At 35.7% G+C, this 19,094-nt stretch overlaps 2 protein-coding genes across 2 annotated transcripts; both read left to right on the plus strand.

Annotated features, from left to right (window-relative positions):
• The first annotated feature begins 448 nt into the window (after positions 1 to 448).
• Positions 449 to 5,415, plus strand: kcng3 (potassium voltage-gated channel, subfamily G, member 3). The gene is made up of 2 exons (XM_057357907.1): positions 449 to 1,290; positions 3,405 to 5,415. The coding sequence occupies exons 1-2, from the start codon at positions 668 to 670 to the stop codon at positions 4,048 to 4,050; spliced, it is 1,269 nt and encodes a 422-aa protein (XP_057213890.1). The 5' UTR covers positions 449 to 667; the 3' UTR covers positions 4,051 to 5,415.
• Positions 5,416 to 6,161: 746 nt separating this feature from the next.
• LOC130568831 (cytochrome c oxidase subunit 7A-related protein, mitochondrial) lies at positions 6,162 to 7,989 on the plus strand. Its single transcript, XM_057357923.1, has 3 exons — positions 6,162 to 6,334; positions 6,843 to 6,977; positions 7,085 to 7,989. The coding sequence occupies exons 1-3, from the start codon at positions 6,263 to 6,265 to the stop codon at positions 7,223 to 7,225; spliced, it is 348 nt and encodes a 115-aa protein (XP_057213906.1). The 5' UTR covers positions 6,162 to 6,262; the 3' UTR covers positions 7,226 to 7,989.
• The last annotated feature ends 11,105 nt before the right edge of the window (positions 7,990 to 19,094 follow it).

Below are 19,094 nucleotides of genomic sequence, written 5' to 3' on the forward strand. Positions count from 1 at the left end.
TTATCATGCCTTTGACTGTAAAGCGCTTCTATATACTATATAGAATATTCTCGATAAAACATTTTTTATCAAAGTTTTATCGAAATTTAGGAAAGAAAATCATAATATTTGCGCGAATATCTAATTGTGTGTGGTGTAAGAACTCTTGAGGACAAATCTTGCCAAGCATTGATTTTAATTTTGAAAATATAAATTTCAGTATTGGTTTCCCAATGTGTTCATCGGGGGCGACTCCCTTGCAATCAACAAAGACATATCCATTTAGATTTTAGACTACAGTAGCCTACTACACTACTGGTAAACCCCACACATACATCATAAAAATCTTGGGAACGCCCGTTCGGGAGTGCACGGTCGCGCGCAATAGGCTTGTCGATCTGTGACATCACTGCATGAAACAGCCCACCGAGGGCTGGAGTTTAGATGATGCATAAAGAAGTCACTTTTCCACGGTTCTTCAAAGTGATACGCACGCTAAATCTGGAGAAAAACACTAATCTGTAATATTATGCGACAGTGTTGGGCCTTCTGACTTTGCGAGTTGTGGATCTGTTTGACGTTATCCTCGTATACTTGCAGAAAATTGTGGCTTAAAACTATGATTAAGCCATATTGTACGTCATTTCTTCTCTGTTTACTTGAATCGTCGAAGAGAATCTGATGCAAAATGAAGTTTGGGAAGAATATTTGCATCCTAAACGTTGGTGGTACCAAGTATGCTTTCACGAGAGAAGTAATCAAGGATTTTCCTCTCCGCAGAGTGAGTAGACTGCACAATTGCGCCTCTGAAAAAGAGGTCTTGGAGGTGTGTGACGATTATGACCGGGAGCGAAACGAGTTTTTCTTCGACAGGCACTCTGAAGCTTTTGTCTTTATTATGCTTTACGTGCGATCTGGAAAACTCCGGTTTGTCCCGCAGATGTGTGAGCTTTCTTTTTATAACGAAATGATTTACTGGGGTTTGGAAAGCTCACATTTGGAGTTTTGTTGCCAGCGGAGACTTGAGGATAGAATGTCCGACACATACACGTACTTTTCAGAGGAGGATATCAAGGCGGAGGTGGAGTCCAGAGGTGAGGAGGATCAGGTCAGTGGGTTCTCATCTGGCGGAGGGAACACGCGGTGGTTGGAAAAGATGCGAAGGACTTTTGAGGAACCAGCTTCCTCTGTCGCGGCGCAGATCCTCGCATCAGTATCAGTGATTTTTGTCATTATGTCTATGGTCATTCTTTGCGCAAGCACTCTGCCAGACTGGGATACAGCAAAAAACAATACCGTGGAAGAACACAGGTAGGCTACATGCTTGAAAGAAAAACTTCTGTGTTCTAACAGTTCTATGCTACAGCTATGCATATTTATTGCACCTCAGCCTTGTGCGCATTTCTTTACAGATAGTTCCACGACACTTCTTGCCGTTTAGATTAAATTATTTTATGATACAGAATGTCCTTCATAAATGACATGGTTCTGCTTGTCCATGTGATTTTTGTCATATTTTTGTCCTTAGTAACTGCTTTGCAGGCTCCATTCTGTCCAATAATTGTCCCACCAAAATAAGCATTTTTAAACTTCGTTACTAGTGCATTTACAACTTTAGAGGCAGTTCTGCAATGAAAATTCCATAAAATGAAAAATGATGCTTTGCAGATTGACACTGCCCGAGAGACATGAGAAAAAGTAGGGATGTTGTTTATGGATGCGTATACTGGGCCTATGTCAAACATTTAAATGAAGTGATCACGCAAGATATTTGTAAACAGTAAAAGGTCTATAATTTAATCGTTTTTACATCCCTCGACGCAGCACAAACAATCAACGACTACACAATATTACAAGTAGGCAGTGACAGGAAACGCAGCGTCTGCCCATTTTAACTTATCACAACACACAAATGAAAATAATCAGGATAGTTTATGAGATCAATTTTTAATGCAATAATATGAAAATTATTTTCTAAAACATATGTATAACTTCATGAATGACATCTGTAAATGTATTACGCTAAACTATTATTTAAAAAATAAAACATCTATTTACAAGAAAAGATTATAACAATATTTTAGTAAATATTCAAGCAGAATTACAAGCGTTAAAGTATTGCAAAGGTTCTGCTATTCAAAAATACTTAAATTGGCCAGTAGAAGTCGCAATCAAAACCTGTGACGTTTTATCGTCGAAAAGAGCTAAAATCAATCTAATGTAAATAGTTGCTCTATGTTTAGAAATTCTATACATTTCGGGTTATTCCTGTCCTTCCACAGCGGAGATCTAAACAAATCGAGACATTTTGTCATATTCACTGTTTAAGTCATAATTGTGGGTATTCCCTTGTTCCCATCTCTCTCTGTGTGGAAATATTTGTGAGTAGGGTTTTCTCCTCGTGTGTCCAGTGCAGTCTTGATTCCATGTTCCACAGTGGACATTGTGTGTCTCAGGTATGTGTTCTCATATGTGAATAACAAGCTGGTAAAGGACGGAATTAAACCCAGCAAGGTTTGTTGTGCATGTATATGATTATAGATGGAGATCCTGTTTGTTTATTTGGTTATCCCATGTCTTTCTGTCTTCGCTTTTGGGTTTGCATTCACCTACATTTATTGCCCATAGATGTTAAAACATATTCATCATTTCACTATAGTTTGTCCTGTTTAAAATGCTAACCACTACATTTGTGGGAAGACAACCATTTTAGCTTTGATGCTGGGTGTAAAATTCTTATATTTGTGGATCATTGTCTTATAAAGAGTCCTTATTGTGCAAAAAGTAAAAGATCTTACTATTTTTGTTTGGTTTTCCAGTAGAACTATTTTACAAAAAAATCTTAAATCAAGATATATTAACATGATCTAAAATGAGATATTAAGTATTGTTTTTTCTTTATCAAAATTTAGTGACTTCATGCTTCAAATAGGAAAAATAATGCCAATAGGGTAACTTAAGATGATTGAATTAGGTTGAAGCTCAAGTTAAGTTTGCTTTTCTTGTTTCTTAAGTATAATGTCACTTCATTTTATCATCATTTTATTAGAAAACAAGACTTGATATCTCATCTTGATTTAGGAATTTGTAGATATTTGTACTGGAAATCAAGACAAAAAAATACCAAGAAATTATTTTTTTTGCAGCATACATCATACATGAAATTAAATATTGAATATTCAATCAAATATTTAAAACATAAATTTAAACTGAATTAAATGTTCTTTTAATTAAATGTTTTTTTATAAAGTGTTTTTTATTGAAGGTTTCTCAGCAACAGGTTGAAGTGGTTTTTATTTATTTGTTGTTACTGTGAACGCTCATTGAAGTATTTATTAGTAAAATTATTATAATATTTATGCCCCCCCACCTCCTATGGCCTCTAACACTTTCTTTTTTCTTTTTCCATCTCTCTTTTTTCTCAGGATTATCGAGGCAGTGTGCATTGGCTGGTTTACTGCTGAATGTATAGTACGCTTCATTGTCTCTCGAGACAAATGTGAGTTTGTGCGGCGGCCCCTTAATATCATTGACCTGCTGGCAATCACCCCTTACTACGTGTCTGTCACTATGACAGCACTGACGGGAGAGAACCCGCAGCTCCAGCGCGCTGGAGTCACCCTGCGCGTGCTCCGAATGATGCGCATCTTCTGGCTAATTAAACTGGCGCGTCACTTCCTTGGCCTGCAGACACTCGGACTAACATTGCGCAGGTGCTACCGAGAGATGGTCATGCTGCTGGTGTTTGTTTGCGTTGCCATGGCGATATTCAGCGCCTTGGCACAGTTACTGGAGCACGGACTTGACCTGGAGACTAGCAACGAGGACTACGCCAGTATCCCGGCTGCCTGCTGGTGGGTTATTATCTCCATGACGACCGTCGGCTATGGAGACATGTACCCCATCACCATTCCGGGACGCGTGCTGGGTGGCGTGTGTGTTGTGAGTGGCATTGTGCTGCTGGCTCTGCCCATTACTTTTATCTATCACAGTTTTGTGCAGTGCTACCACGAACTCAAATTCCGCTCAGCACGCTGTGTGCGAAGTCTCTCTTCTGAGTTTCTCAACTGACTGTAGCAAAGTTCATCCCGAGATCCTCTGAACCTGCTGGTCTTCAGCTTAGTAACATCACCTGCTCTTCTGTGCCTTTATTTTTTAATATAAAAACTGTAAGTTCTATACTGATTGTGACACACAGCATCAGCATTCAGACCATCTGTATCAACCTGTAACAGTATATCCAAATAATAACATAAGTACCTCTGTACTGAAGGACACATTCTGGAATTTACTGACTTTGGACAATAGAAGAGTAAACTCATCTCGTCTAAAAGATGGAAAGTGCACAGAAATCATTATGATCCAAAGGAATTGCAGTAGCCAATGTTTGTGTAACCTACGAACAAAGACGATCCAACAGCATTATATGAAATGGACAACTTTGGCATTTGACAACTACAGATGGCCAAGCTGCCTGAAATGGGCATCTGGCGAGACCTTGTGTCCCGATAGTGCTTCAGACTAGAAGGAGCTTATACAAATTCTCATGTTTCCATGGAGAGGTCCGTCTGACTTGTTAAATCATTAATTCAGCTCTACAAGCCCTACAAGCTCTCCAGAAAGTAAAAAAAAACAAAGAGAACTTAAGAAAAACATTTGAGAGAGTGACATTTGAAAATGAAATGAAAGCAAATACTGTGAAACACTACACTTACATTTGGCTTTATATTAAAGTCAGGCACAAACGTGCAGTTTTAAATCAAGTTGTTGCATATATTGATCGTAGAATGGTACTAAATCGCAAAATACAAACATCAGCTGTTCCCCCAGACAGCGACAGATCTGCAACCTGTCCATACATGACTGTGTGATTCAAGAGGCGTTAACTAAATTGATTAGCAAACACCTCACCCACACACTTAGCAGTAGGAGAGCTGTCACTCGCTTCCTTCTAACTCTTTAAACACAAGCACAAAATCAAACCTTTTTTCATTCGAGGGACCTTTTACACTTTACAATGTATTTAATATGGTATATACTCAACAGATTGGGGGAACGTTCATAAAGGAAAATATTTTGACCATGTTATAAAGCCTACAGATCTTTTATAAAGCTAAATAGATTCAAATTCAGGTCGTAATGACATCAAGGTATGTCCTTATGTCATATACTAATGTGAAGATCTTTTTAAATAATTGCACAAACATTGCTTGATTGTCACATCATGCATCCATAAGGAAATGCCTTCAGATCTGTATCGTTTTGTAGCTATGAAGGGTATTGCAAGAGATTTATGCTTCAATGTTTTTGTGGCTGTTTGGAAGGGGTTGAAGGACACCATTAAAGATGCAAACAATATGTAGCTCTATTCTGTGACCTAAAATGTATTTTAATTAGTTAAAACAAGATATTGATGTGTATGAAGAAAATAAAGAAATGTTTATGAATTTGACTCTTTCTTTCTCCTATTATATCAGAATTCATACAAGAGAATAATGTCTTTAATTAAAACAAACAGGCATGAATTCACAAAACATTATACAAATTAACAACTAAATACATCTAAGCAGCACAATAATCAAATATAGAAACAATATTTTTTATTATTGATTAATTTATGAAAATGTAATTTGATTAAGCGCTAAATAAAGTTGTGTCTTTTAACTAAAGTTTTTTTTTTTTTTGAGTACAAAATCTTAATACAACAAAATGGCATCAATAATTATACAAAGGAAAATAATCTGGTATGGAAGGCTCAACACAGTAGAACCATATTATTTCCAGACAAAACAAATATTCCAGCAAACCATAAAGCAAAACATAAATAAACATTATAAGAAAGTAAATAATATAAAAAGAATATAATTACAAGTTACAACAGATTATACAATACAAACAAATTAAAACATTTTAATGCCTTTTGATTTTTAATTTTACTAAGGGCATCTGAGAAGTAGAATCCTTTCTAAATACAATAAACAAAGGAGGAGATTTAAAATATCTGCATTTATGTATAGTGTTTTGCTAATAATATAATAATATTAATCAAATCGTTCAAAACAGAGCACTCTTTGGTAATTCCATACAATACAACTTGTGAAGTGAGCGTCAAATCATCAGCAACTATACCGCTCTCTAAATAAAGTTCTGTGTCAAATTGTAAAGCATGAATGTGACGTCATATCCCCGCGACAAACTTAAGCAATACGCAAGGAAAAAGCCGGTTGACGGTCCCGCGCGGTCACCATCACCTCAATCTAACCGGTTATCGCGTAATAACAAAATGTATTATACATTTAGTGGATTCACACAAAGACTGACGGGAGCCGCGTCATCCTCTGCCTATAGTCCTCAGGTAAGTTGTCGATTAGGTTTTTTTAAAGGAACATTTAGTGACCATCATCTGCCCATAGCAGTATTAGTAGGCCTATTAATATATAGTCATATATATTGTTATCAGATGCCGAAAATAGCAGTATTTTAACTAACAAGAATTATATTGACTAATTGTTTTTAACAGCTGAATTAACCTGTTCACAGTCACCCCAAGGTTTTTGCTTTGGTGACATATTGTTCACTTTAAGAACAGATGAGATATTCTATTCCTTTTCTAACACCCTATGTTTTTTTGTGGTTAAACTATAGTAACCTACATTTTAATTGGTTTTAAAAGTAATTAATTTACAACAAAATAAAACATTGTTACCCAACTTTTATCAAACCATGGTTAATTTTCATGGCCAAACAAGCCACTCATATCTTTGAATTGAATAAAAACATCTTTATATCACAGCTATAAATTGAGAACAAGGGTTCCTTTGGTTTCTAAATTAAATTGTTTACATTGCCAAACTGTCTTTAAGGGCTTGAGGACAAACATACCCTCGGAATCCACCACCATAATCTTTGCCACCCCAACTAGAGTCGTATCTCAGTCAGGTCCTGTGGTGGAGTATATGGGTGCCAACAAGGTTCCAGACCTCCAAAGAATATTCCAGGTATATAACATTAATCTATATAACTTAATCAATAAATAGGACTGTATTTACATATTTTGCTTTATCCTGTCCTGTTTTTCTCTTCCAATTTCTTTTAATTCTTCCAGGCATCAGATGAGATTCCTGTCCATCTGAAGCGAGGTGTTCCAGACAGACTCCTGTACAGGACCACCATGGCTCTGACAGTCGGAGGAGCTCTCTATTGTCTTGTTGCACTTTATATTGCAGCACAACCCAAAAATAAGTGAACTGTACCCAGCTTGTTTTCATAGACTCACCTCATCATCATCTAGGAAATATTAATATTTGTGAGATGTTATTTATTCTATTTATAATGAGCATTAGGAAGGCCTCTCCGTCTGCCTCCTATCCACAGTCATTTGTCAAAATGAATGCTTCTGCTGACATAAAAGAAGTGATACTATTGAGTGCTAGCTGTATTTTTTAAAAGATCAAAAAATGTATAATTGCTGGTGTCGGAAAGAGCTATAGTTAGTAAATGTCTAATTTATTACTATTAATACCAGTTATGCCTCTTGCGCTCAGGGTGGTTCACGACAGATGTGGGAAGTGATGTTTTTGGTAGGGCTGTGAAATAGAGGGTGAGACCTGACACACTTCATCAGTGTTGATTGGTGCTGTTATGTAATGTTCTCATAGAGAATCCCAAGAAAGAATGTAAAAAATGTATGTTATAGATGGACATGTGTTGATGGTATGCAGAGCTGGAATTGAGAGGATTACATAAATATGAAGCAATATTTAAGAGAATCAAAGACTGAATGCATCTGATGTTATGCAAATATATGGCACTGTATGTGATATCATATTACATAATATGATCATTTCACAGTCGTGATTAGTATTATCCCAGAAGGAATGTTGCTGTAGCACCACATCCCTAAAATGTATGTGTGGATCTGCTGGTTTTTGAAACCAGTCATTTATTCATTTGTTTTTCCTTCAATCTCTCATCATGTACATCTTTTAACTAAAGTAATACACAAACAAATTTGAGCCTCAGATTTTTGTATGAAGCTGCATACAGTGTTTACAGGCTATACATTTTTCCTTATCAGTGGATGCGGTTCCTGGGAATCGAATGCATTATTGTGGTGTTGTTAGCACTTATAGCTATGTTTTTCTAATTTATGAACATTTTTGAAGTCATAAAGCAGTGTAACCTACAATGGGGGAATGTTTAAAAAGCTTTATGGAAAGGTATAGTGGATGCTATATAAACATTAAGTTTTTTCCCATTTTCAGATAATAGACTGAATACTGTTCTGTGCTGCATATAGTTCCTCTTTTGAAAAGCTTCCCGTTCACATGGCAACAACATTATGAGGCACGGTACACAAAAGAGCTTCCAAAAACCCTTTGAGTCTGTCTTTTTAATAGCCAAAGCACTGCAGAACTGAAAAAAGGACTTCCATTGTTCCTAGATCTTATTTTTTCAAGTGTCTTTATAGTCGGTCGTAATCACAACATGAGGTTGACGGACTGTCTAACTGCATACTAGCACTTGATAGCCTGTCAGAACACAAAGCGAAGTGAAACAATCTAGGACAATGAGAGGCTTTGATTCATCCATGGGCTAGATTAATTTCGTTTTTTCAAAAGGGCATCTTTGCGCACTACCAAGGACAGACTAGTAAAATGATTGGTCGAGGAGGGGTTTTCGTAGGAGAGTCTTTTACACAAGAAGAACAAAAATGGTTGTTCCTAGCTCAGCTGGTAGAGCATTGATTTAGCAATTAGGCTGTGGGTTTGCAGGGGACACAAATATATTAAATATATATATTTTCCATGCACTGTAAGTCTCTCTGCCAAATGCATAAATTCAAATCATCTTTTCTTCTTTGAAGCACTGAGCCATGACAAGCAGAAGACATTTGTGCACATTATGGTTGCATTAGTCACGTGTGCATTTCTTATAGAAATGAATATGCAATAAATAATTGTCTTAACATAAACATTGAATGTAAAAAGTAGTGACTGATCAGTATCCCGACGTATAAGCAGCCTGAAATACTGTTCTTTATTCATCTCTTCTGTATGCCTACTTGAGCCTGAATGCATGAAGAATGGGTTTGTTTTGTGTCCGCATTATTTGTTTTGTGTCTCTATTTTGAATTTCAAAATTGTCTGAATTTTTACATTTAATTATGTGAAGTGGCCCATGCATTTAAAACAGTGTTGCAGATATGTTAATTTAATTTTACCTTCTTCAAGGATGATTTGTTCATTGTGTTCAACAGTTTGGTGTGAATGATTGAGTTAGGCAAGAGACTACTAAGAGTGTGGTTTATAGATATACATGTAATATATTTAAAAACAATTATACCCAACAAACCCTGATTATTTCCACCAATCAATGATGACATCAAATCATTCATATTATTAAACAAAAGACGTGCACTGGTTAAAAACTGAAGAATTTGCAGAGATGGTATTCTGTTTTTTAGAGAGAGTTTTTATGTGATTTGTGCAAGACCCAGAATGTCTATGGAGCTGATGGTACTGAGAGACAAATCTCCATCTGTAACCCTGCTGCTTGCTTGGCTAAGAAAAGCTCTCTCTCTTTCTTTTCCTCTTTGTATCGTGCGGTTGCTGCTCGTGTCGCCGGAAGTTACCAGCTCTCCATTGAATGGGATCATGTCGCTTTGTCGCTTGTAATGTGAACTGGGCATTAGCTTTAACACTCTTGAAGATTTCACAAGGTTTTCAATGCACCCATCATTAGAGTTTTGGTTTCTGGTTTGGTTTGCTTGCTTACTAGGAGACTGCTGACATTGACTATAGGCTAGGGTTTTGTAAATGTTGTTAATATAGCTTTTAATGATTCAACGTCAAACTTAAAACACTTCACTCAGAATTCTTTTTATTGCAAATTCTCTATGCATACACTCCTGTTTGTAGATAATTTTCTCTCATTTTTAAGAGCCAGCATGCAAGCTGGAAAGACATGACTGGTTAAATAGGATACAGTAACCTATAATATTAAATGACTAAATGTCCTATAGTCTCAGAAAAGTATAAAACATTTGAGTAGATTACAGTATTTCTATGTGCACAGTAAAATTTGCAATAATGCCATGCATTTTATCCTATATAAGCAATATTTAGTTGTTTATATGTTAATTTTTTTTTTTTTCGTGAATTCTTTATTTTCTTGTAAAGCTGCTTTGAAACAATGCAACGTTTAAAAAAAATAATTTGAATTTAATTGAGAAAATGAAAACACACAGCTACCTTGCTCATGAAAATGTTAATAAAACAAATGAGTACAAAAGAGTTGTAAGAGTATGAGAATTCATTATTTCAATACTGATGTTTAATTAGTCTAGCTTCCTCTATTATTTTGTTTTATCGCTTTATGTCCCCTGATTATTCTTTGTTCCATCCAACACTCTCCGGCTGTCTTCACTTCCTTCACTCTGATTGCAGATTGCATGTCAATCACCTTTGAGAGTTATCGTAACTTTGAACAAGAAAACAAACAGGCATCCCAGTTGAGTCAACCAGCTGATAATCAAGTATCAGATTAGTTTAAATGTATTTCATATCTATTCTTAAAGACTCAGAAGGTTACATGAGAGATATCGGTTATGGGAGGCTCCATATGAGGTCCATTCACACCATATCAGTTTATGGAAACGTGGAGAACAATTGAGAAACGTTCTGTAATGGAATCCGTTAACCCACCCTCACAGAGTTCTCGAAAGAACAAGAGGACGGGGTTGCAGTCTACAGCATTTGCTCTGGCTTTGAGCCACGCCAACTGTTCGTAGGACAAACACCCACAAACACACAACAAGCCAAAGCCTGAGAAATCTGCTCGGGAAACAGTCGATATTGGACAATCCACATCAGGCATATGACAACTGTTGCAGTGGAAACTTATCAGTATTCTAAATCCCATAATCCTCTGACTTTCACATTGAATTTCTTGTGAAAACTTCATCTGCACCTAATCAAAGGTCAAAGAAAATAGGAAAGATATTATGGAAATAATTTGCAATTTGTTCTACTGTTCAACTAGGTCATTCAAAGCACTGCTTTATAGTTGGGTTAATTAATAATGTTGATAATTGTGTATTTGGTATAGACCTAATTAAATGCACAATGTAATCTAGAATCACAATCACTGAAACATATTCACTGCGGTCACTGCACATGAATAAAGAGTGAAATATGGGTTGAAGAGATAACCACACACACACACAAAATATGTCTGGAAAACAGGATCTATAAATAATTATACTTTGATAAGACATTTTGTGATGTTCTATTCAACTGTCGCATTGACCTTTTCCACATTTTTCAGTGTGATTGTGTTCTTTGTGTAATCTCACTCTTTCTCTGAGAATCAACAGAGCTTTACTGGAATGTCTGTATAAGGCTAAAATATTGCCAAAACATTCAAGTGTTTACAGGTGCAAGAAATAAATAAATAAAACCGATCTCTTCCAGAATGTTGTGTTTTTTCATCTTCGTCCAAAAAGTTTTGGAAAGTACATACTGTCTTTCATATTGAATAGAAAATGGCCCTGCACAAAGTGTTGCTATAAAAAATGTATGTACTTATAGCTTTGTATACTGATACTGTGTATATAAGTTTAATTGCACTTATGCATTGTTGCCCTTGTTTCATACTAATTGCCTCTATTGTTTGCCTCAATTACGTCACTTTGGATAAAGCCGTCTGCTAAATGACTAAATGTAAATGTAAAATTTGAAACACACTTTTGTCACACTTTGTCTTTAGAATATCATTATATGCTGTAGCATTCATATTTGTGCTCACAAAAATGACTAAAGTAGTCATACCTGTACATTAGATGGGGCGTCCCAATACGTTTGTGCATAGAGTGTATATGGTCCTACATCACATTTGAGTTAAAAAACAATATGAAATAATACGAAACGCTTAGAATAATAAATAGACCCACTACACTTCCGACCGTGTACTCTGTAGCACACTTTGAGCCATGTAACATAAACTAACACAAAGAGAAAACAGTTTTTTTTTTTTTTTCTAAGCGTACTACATTTTTTACATCTCTGTCTGGAATGTCCATTTGTAAGTACAGCAGATAATAGCTGAAATCTACAGAAATGGAGAAAAATGCAACCACTTTTCCATACCCAATATAAAGCAAAATGGTCTCTTTCATGATTCACAATCGATACAACACACAAAATAAATGAATTTTCACTTCACATCGAATCTCAAAAACAAACATTTGGCGTGTAGGAATGATTGGTGTCTGGAAAAGAGATAACAATCTGCTTGTATTATCTTTGGGGAATCGGTCATCTGTCATTTGTACTGAATGGTTAGAGTAGCAAAATTTACATAAAGAATCGCTATTGTTTCTGCTATGATTTTTGTTTTAAATAAAGTGCAATGATGATGCAGTCTTAGCATTAAACTTCAAGAAGATTACAACAAATTGTCTAGATATCAAGTCATCGCATGTGGACTGCAACATATATTTTATGTAATTTATGGTATTATTTTATTGTATGGATATAATTGGTCTGCATTTGGTCTGCTTTCTGAAACAGACAAAAATGTTCTCTCCAGGTAATCATGCCTTCCATCAGATCCTAATATCTCACCACAGTCATACCTTCACTGTGATCTTCTGTAAAGCTCTTCTGTGATTTTTCCTGAGTCTTCGGGCTTTTTAGGGTGTCTAATTTTACCTCTCCTGCTTTTAGCTGTGGCCTTTGTTACAGAACTCTGCTATTAAATGTCTAACACAATCATTACATCACTGACAAAAAGCCTTATTGCTAATCAACCGGGGGAGGTCGCTATACAGTATGCTGTTCCCTGCGGCTGTTTCCTTTCAGCTTGATAAAGCAGCAGAGGCAGAATTCATCTTGAGAGCGGGCTGTGTAATCAATGCTAGCCCAAGAGCTTGTCGGACTTGAAAGAGAAAGAATGGATGGTTAGCAACTTTCAGATTACATAGTGTTGGAATCTGCTTGTATACTTATTTCATTAATATTCCTCTCACGCTCCATGGGCTTTTGTTTGTATTTGTCATCATAGCGGTGGTTGAAGCTGATGCCAAAATAGGTTGTAGCAAAAGTAAATTTGGAATTATCAAAAGCTCTCGAAAAACCATAAGGGCTTGTTTATTATAGCTCTCCTGTCCTTTAATCACAGCTATGTTGAAAAGGGAAAATGGATTTGTGGTCTGCCACTCTGTTTTAGTCGTATTATGAATGGCAAGCCTTCTTTTTGTTTGTATTTTCCACTCTTGCTCCATGAGGGAATAAATTCAATTACGCAGATTATCTTTTAGCCTAATGCAGTTTACCTGTGACGCACTTATCATTACAAAGCTGATTTCTCAAAGGACCTCGCAAGAAAACTACTAATTAGGATCTTTGCCCTAGCCTTGGGTTATTCTAGATCATAAAGATGTCTCATCATAATAGGCAGAACATGGGCTTTGTAACTGATCTTTGCTGAAGGCGGTGAATATAGTCATTAGAGTTTGGAGTGAGGCAGGCGAGGCGCGATCACGATTCAGATTAGCTGTGCTTCTTCATGTTTCCTACGTGACCTGTTCATATGGGAGCCCCACGGTGTGAGATGCAATTCAGCCCCTCAAATCAATGAGGGAGAGTGGGGCTTAACTCCAGAGACCTGTACATATGATTCTGGAACAATGAAATTCTCCGTTTTCAAAAATGTTCAAAATAAAATGTTTTTATTGTGCATTCCAAGTATCAATATAACTGTAGTTGGGTTGTTTTGATGAAGTAGTAACTAAAAAACACAGCTAACTAACACAATAAAACACAATAAAAAATAAGTCAAAATTAGAGTTATCTGTTTTTGTTTTTTGGAAATGAACAATAAAGCTTCTCGCGCAGATCACTTGTTCTGACTATATGATGTTTATAAATCTTTGTCCTTACATTATAATCCTCCTGTTATGTGCACAGTTTAGCAATTAATTAATGTGTTGGGCAATACTTACACCATAAATGTTTTAGTATGATAAATTGCTTACATTTTAAATTGTTATTTGCTTTTTTCCTCACGTTACATACCTCATTTTTGAAATAATATATTACAAAACAACTTTCTGATTTGTATATGTTGTATTTGTACATTTGTACAGTTTTATTAATTGAGTTCCAGCAGAAATCACAAGAAGCTGTTGATTCTAATAGATTAAAATTCTTCAACAAAAAAAACTTGACACCATTCAAGCTCTACTTCCAGACGTTATGGGAAAAGAATATATAAAAAACTGAAAACAAAACTTTTATTTTATTTTAATATATTATTTATGTTAATGCCATGTAAATGTATTTTCTTGCTGACTACTCTCAAGACTCGAGGTTTAAAAATATAATATGACACAGAGGATATCAAAGTTTGCAATTTGACTCCAGTATACTGTACATACTGTCAAGTCAAGTCAACTTTATTTATATAGTGCTTTTTTACAATTTTCATTGTTACTAAGCAGCTGTACATAAAACATATTGACTATAAGCAAAATATTTAACGAACACATTTAAGATAAGGGAGAGAGAAACACAGGTCAAATATTAAACAGACTATAAATTCCTATATGTAATATTAATTAAGTAAAACTTTAAAATAAATAAAGCAGCCCCCCCGGCCAGGCAAACAGTGCAAAACAGTATGCAAACGGTGGCGAGGAACACAAAACTCCAATGGAGAAAAAAAACAACTCAGGAGAACAGGCCCAAACAGGGGATTCCAGTTCCCCTCATGGCAAAAGCTGCAGCCTCTGCACAAGCTCGACAGTGCTTTCACAACTATAGGCAAAATAAAAAAATAAAAATAAACTTAGTAATAAGGTAAATTATAGGTTTAAGAGTATCATTAATAATCTAGTAGCAGTTGAAATTTTGTAGCGAAGACATGTCAAGTAGCCGCGTACTGTAACACGAGAGTTAAAAAAATTGCTTTTCTCCCAGTGCAAAGGAAGAACCATTTGTGGTTCCCCAAAGAATCATTCATTCAAAGGTTCTAAAGAGAACCATTCCTTTCTTTTAATAGTCGAAACAACTTTTTTAAACAAAATACCTTTTATGAAACAGAAAAGTTCCTCAGATGTAAATGGTTCCTTATGGAACCAGACAGTCAAAAACGGCATTGGCAATTTGGCATTGTGAGTGTTACCATTTTTAAAGAAATTGAATCTAAAGCCTTGCCATCAGTTTTAAAAATTACATACCTCTATAAAATGTACAAATAAATTAAAAACATATAGAAATTATTATTATTAATTATTAGTTATTAATTTATTTCCTTTTCTTTACCTCTCTAGTTTCTAGGGAAAAAGAGAGCTTGTCATAGCATCATTGTAACATTAGGATATGACCTCTATTTCTTTGTGAACTGTAAGGTTTTTCAATAGTTGGGGTGTCAAGTGGGACATCTTGATGTTTTTCAGATCTAAGGTAGAATGTGAGGACGGAGAAAATATAATACCTTCATCATGTTACACACAGGTGTGTTTAGAACGTCTGCTGTGTGCAGTATCACAATTTTTCTATAAAGCGTTCATTGACTTAATACAATTGACCAGTGAAGTGATACTGAATATATTAAGCTCCAATAAAATTCCCACTAAGATTTATGACAAAAATCAATAAACTTACTGCATGCTACAAACTGATTTGAACTGGCAATGGAAAATATCACTTCCTCAGTTTCAACTGACCCTTAAACATCGTACACCAAAAACAAAGCATAATTTATATTGACACAAGAGGGATTTCCTGGAGCCGCAGCAGATGATTACAATGTAACAGAAAGTGGGTTCAATCAAACAGGATTACCGTAGAAACCAGCACAAAAAACAAATGTCCAGAAATGGCTCTTGAACCCACAAAACCATCTCGGTGGACCACCTTCTGTGACAAAATTAACTTTCTCCGTGGGGGGTTTTAACACACACACCAGACTACTCACTTAAAAATCTCCAATCAGATTTCTGGAAGTCATTATTTAAACCAAAACCACAAGCTCTAATATTTCAGCCTGCTCTCTAGTGGAAATGATTAGGTAGCCTAAGTTATAAAATATTTACAACTTCGGTCCATGTAAAAAGAAATAAAAGGCAAATATTTCCATCCTCCTCATAGCTTCAAGCTTTATTTACCTGACAGGTCACACAAAGCTGCCCTGTCATTTCATTCGCTGCTAGATGATTGATACATCAAGTATTACTTTCTGCACCCTGGATGTGAACAAGTCTGAGGCTAAACTTAATGCCCTCAATAAAATATAACTTCATATTTCAGAGCGAAATTAAAAATTCATGCCCGTTTCTTCATAAGATCTGTCAAGTGTGTCGTGCTGCTCTAATATTAAAATGGCTCTTGTTTCTTTCTCATTTGCAAAACTGTAGGGGAACTTCACCAAGTGGTTTGCCAAAATGCTCATTGGTTATAAATGCAGATTTGAGCATAAATAATTCAATTCACATATATGCATTTAGAGAGCAATGAGGGTATTGGCAAACCTTCATGCGACACAAATAGAGTCATCTCTAATGATTTGCATTTATGCATTTGACAGGTGGATTTCTGGAAAGCAATCTCACGACCGTGAGATTCGGCATTGCACCCAGGCTTTACCAGCTGAGCTGCAGGATAGCAATGACCATTTTCTGCCCAGAATGTGTTTTTCCCTTACAGTATATCTTATTCTCATTAATATCAATAAGACTGAAAAATAGAATTGCATGTCTGCAACAGATCTTTTGTTTAAAGGGTAAGTGTCACTTAGACAAACCATGCAAGCATTAGTGTCCCTCCCTCCTCTTGTCGGTCTTTGTGCTCTGATATCCCTTCAACAAGTGTCAGAAAAAAAGATAGCTCTTTGCATTGGATATGAGGGATAGAAACACAACAAACTTATGCGAATATGGCAAACGCATAGACCGAGTAGATGAAGATGAAGATTAGTTGAGCCTGACACTACTAGCCTGCAGGCAACCAATTACAATCCACAGTGCAGGAAAGGCAATGTTTCAGAGAGCTATATATTATTCATTCCTAATACTCACTGCACCTATTTGTGTAAGCCTTGCACTGCTTTGCTCCACTTTCTTTGCCTTTCATTTCTATTGAGTCACCGTGGAATCATCTCGTTTTTAAACTTAATAGGCTAGTCTATATTTGATCACACTCCCTTAATTGGTGTCATTGGTTAGTTAATGCTACGATTCATAATTAAAGACTTTGAGGGATTGAATTGTTCGTAGTGAGTACGAATTATTAAAGTGCTTCAACTGTATGGAATATTTTCTGTGTTTTAACGAAGCATCGCTCATGTTTCTGTCATCTGACTCACTGACGGAATCATCATCTAGTTCGGCCTCGGTGTTATTGCAATAATACGTTAGCGCCATCTATTGGCTGCTGCTGGAACCAGAAGTTGGTGCATTCAGTGCACGTTTATTTAAATTTAAAAATATATATTGATCTGATGATAAATTACGTTTTAAACACTTTAGATATATATGTATAAATAGGTATGTATGTGGTATAACATCTGCTGATCGTTCAAAGTCCTTTTTCTGCAGCCTTTTTCTCACATTCGAATAAAAAAAAGCAATGCACACCTAAATATCGAAGTGTAAATTACAGTTTTATAACTCGGAACTATAACATTATTAATTTAATATTAATATAATATATATATATATTTATTACAATTATTATATAATTTAAAAATAAACAACCCTAATATTTTCATACTTTCAAATTCTCTGATTGGACAAAATTATCAGCATTTATGAACAGAAAGTCTTCATTCATGTTCGTGAAATACCAATAAATAAATTTCTTCTGATAAAGGAAATACGATGTAAACATTCTTTTTACAAATATATTTTAAAGCAACTCTGCACACTTTTTATATATAAGATCAAATGTGTAAAAAAAATCTTATAAAATCTTATAGCCTACCTGTTACGGCCCCCTGCAAAACTCACCCACAGTGAGGTAATAAATAATACACCGTAATCAAGGTGTCGTGAAACTGAAATACATAAAAATTCCACTAGATAGAGACATACTACAACTTTTCTGTCTTGCTGTCTTTTCTGTTTCTCTCCTTTCTAGTTCTGCTTTCACAATAATTTTCCAGTTTACATTTTAGTATCGTTTAAAGCAACAATGCGCATGAATTTAAGAAGCAGATTATTTTATCTGCACATTATTATTTTATTATAACTATTCTTATTTCAACACTCCATATTTGTCACACAGCTTCTTGTTTTTGGGATATCCCAAACAAGCTATTAATAGCATAGCCTTATTTCACAGTTTAAATCTGATTTACGTGACATTTATGACATGGCACTAGCAACAGAGTGTAGCAACATTTATTAAAATCCACAGTGGTAGTTATTCTGTAACCCCACAAGAAGAGTCACAGTAATTGCTGCTTTGTGCATGTGCAGTCATTTATAGGAAATATTAAAATATACCAAACCTTTTATATTAGTAAAGTAAAATGTCACACAGTAACCCAGTAACACGTTCTAAAAGGCAAAAATAAATATTTGATACGTTTTTCGCCATTATACTTCCAGATGTATGAATACCAAGTAGCTATTGCAGTTGTTCTAAGAAGATCTTCTGCCCAGACACAGTGATGTCAAACCGAATGGGTGCGCCTGCATCACACCGTTATATGGGTGCGCGCACACGTGCGCGCCCACACAAATACACGCACACAGACACACACGCTCACAAGGTATGAGGTAATTGTTTGGTCACATGACTCCTGCAGTAGCTGTCAAAAGTGATACAGCAGCGCATCCTTGACCAGCCTGCCCGCTTCCAGCTGATTGGACTGCGATCGGGTGTTAGGGATCCTCTAGAAAGTGCAAAAACGTAAAACGTAATGTCAAATAGACGACTCCTTGTAACACAACAAACATTAATAGAAAGATCACCTGCTACATAATATAACTAACAAGCACAACAAGTTACATAGTAAAAACAATTTGTAATAATTTAATGGTTAGAAACATAATGCAGCAAACCACCTGTGATGTCACTAGAACAACCAGGCAATTATACCTCTTTTAT

The sequence above is a fragment of the Triplophysa rosa genome, linkage group LG18 (genome assembly GCF_024868665.1).
Source record: "Triplophysa rosa linkage group LG18, Trosa_1v2, whole genome shotgun sequence".
Lineage (NCBI taxonomy): Eukaryota > Metazoa > Chordata > Actinopteri > Cypriniformes > Nemacheilidae > Triplophysa > Triplophysa rosa.

Excerpts from the sequence above, each read along its gene's own strand:
- kcng3 (XM_057357907.1), top strand. The coding sequence starts at position 668 with ATGAAGTTTGGGAAGAATATTTGCATCCTAAACGTTGGTGGTACCAAG. Across the intron at positions 1,291-3,404 it reads AATACCGTGGAAGAACACAG|GATTATCGAGGCAGTGTGCA; the intron begins GTAGGCTACATG and ends CTTTTTTCTCAG.
- LOC130568831 (XM_057357923.1), top strand. The coding sequence starts at position 6,263 with ATGTATTATACATTTAGTGGATTCACACAAAGACTGACGGGAGCCGCG. Across the intron at positions 6,335-6,842 it reads CCTCTGCCTATAGTCCTCAG|GGCTTGAGGACAAACATACC; the intron begins GTAAGTTGTCGA and ends ACTGTCTTTAAG. Across the intron at positions 6,978-7,084 it reads ACCTCCAAAGAATATTCCAG|GCATCAGATGAGATTCCTGT; the intron begins GTATATAACATT and ends TAATTCTTCCAG.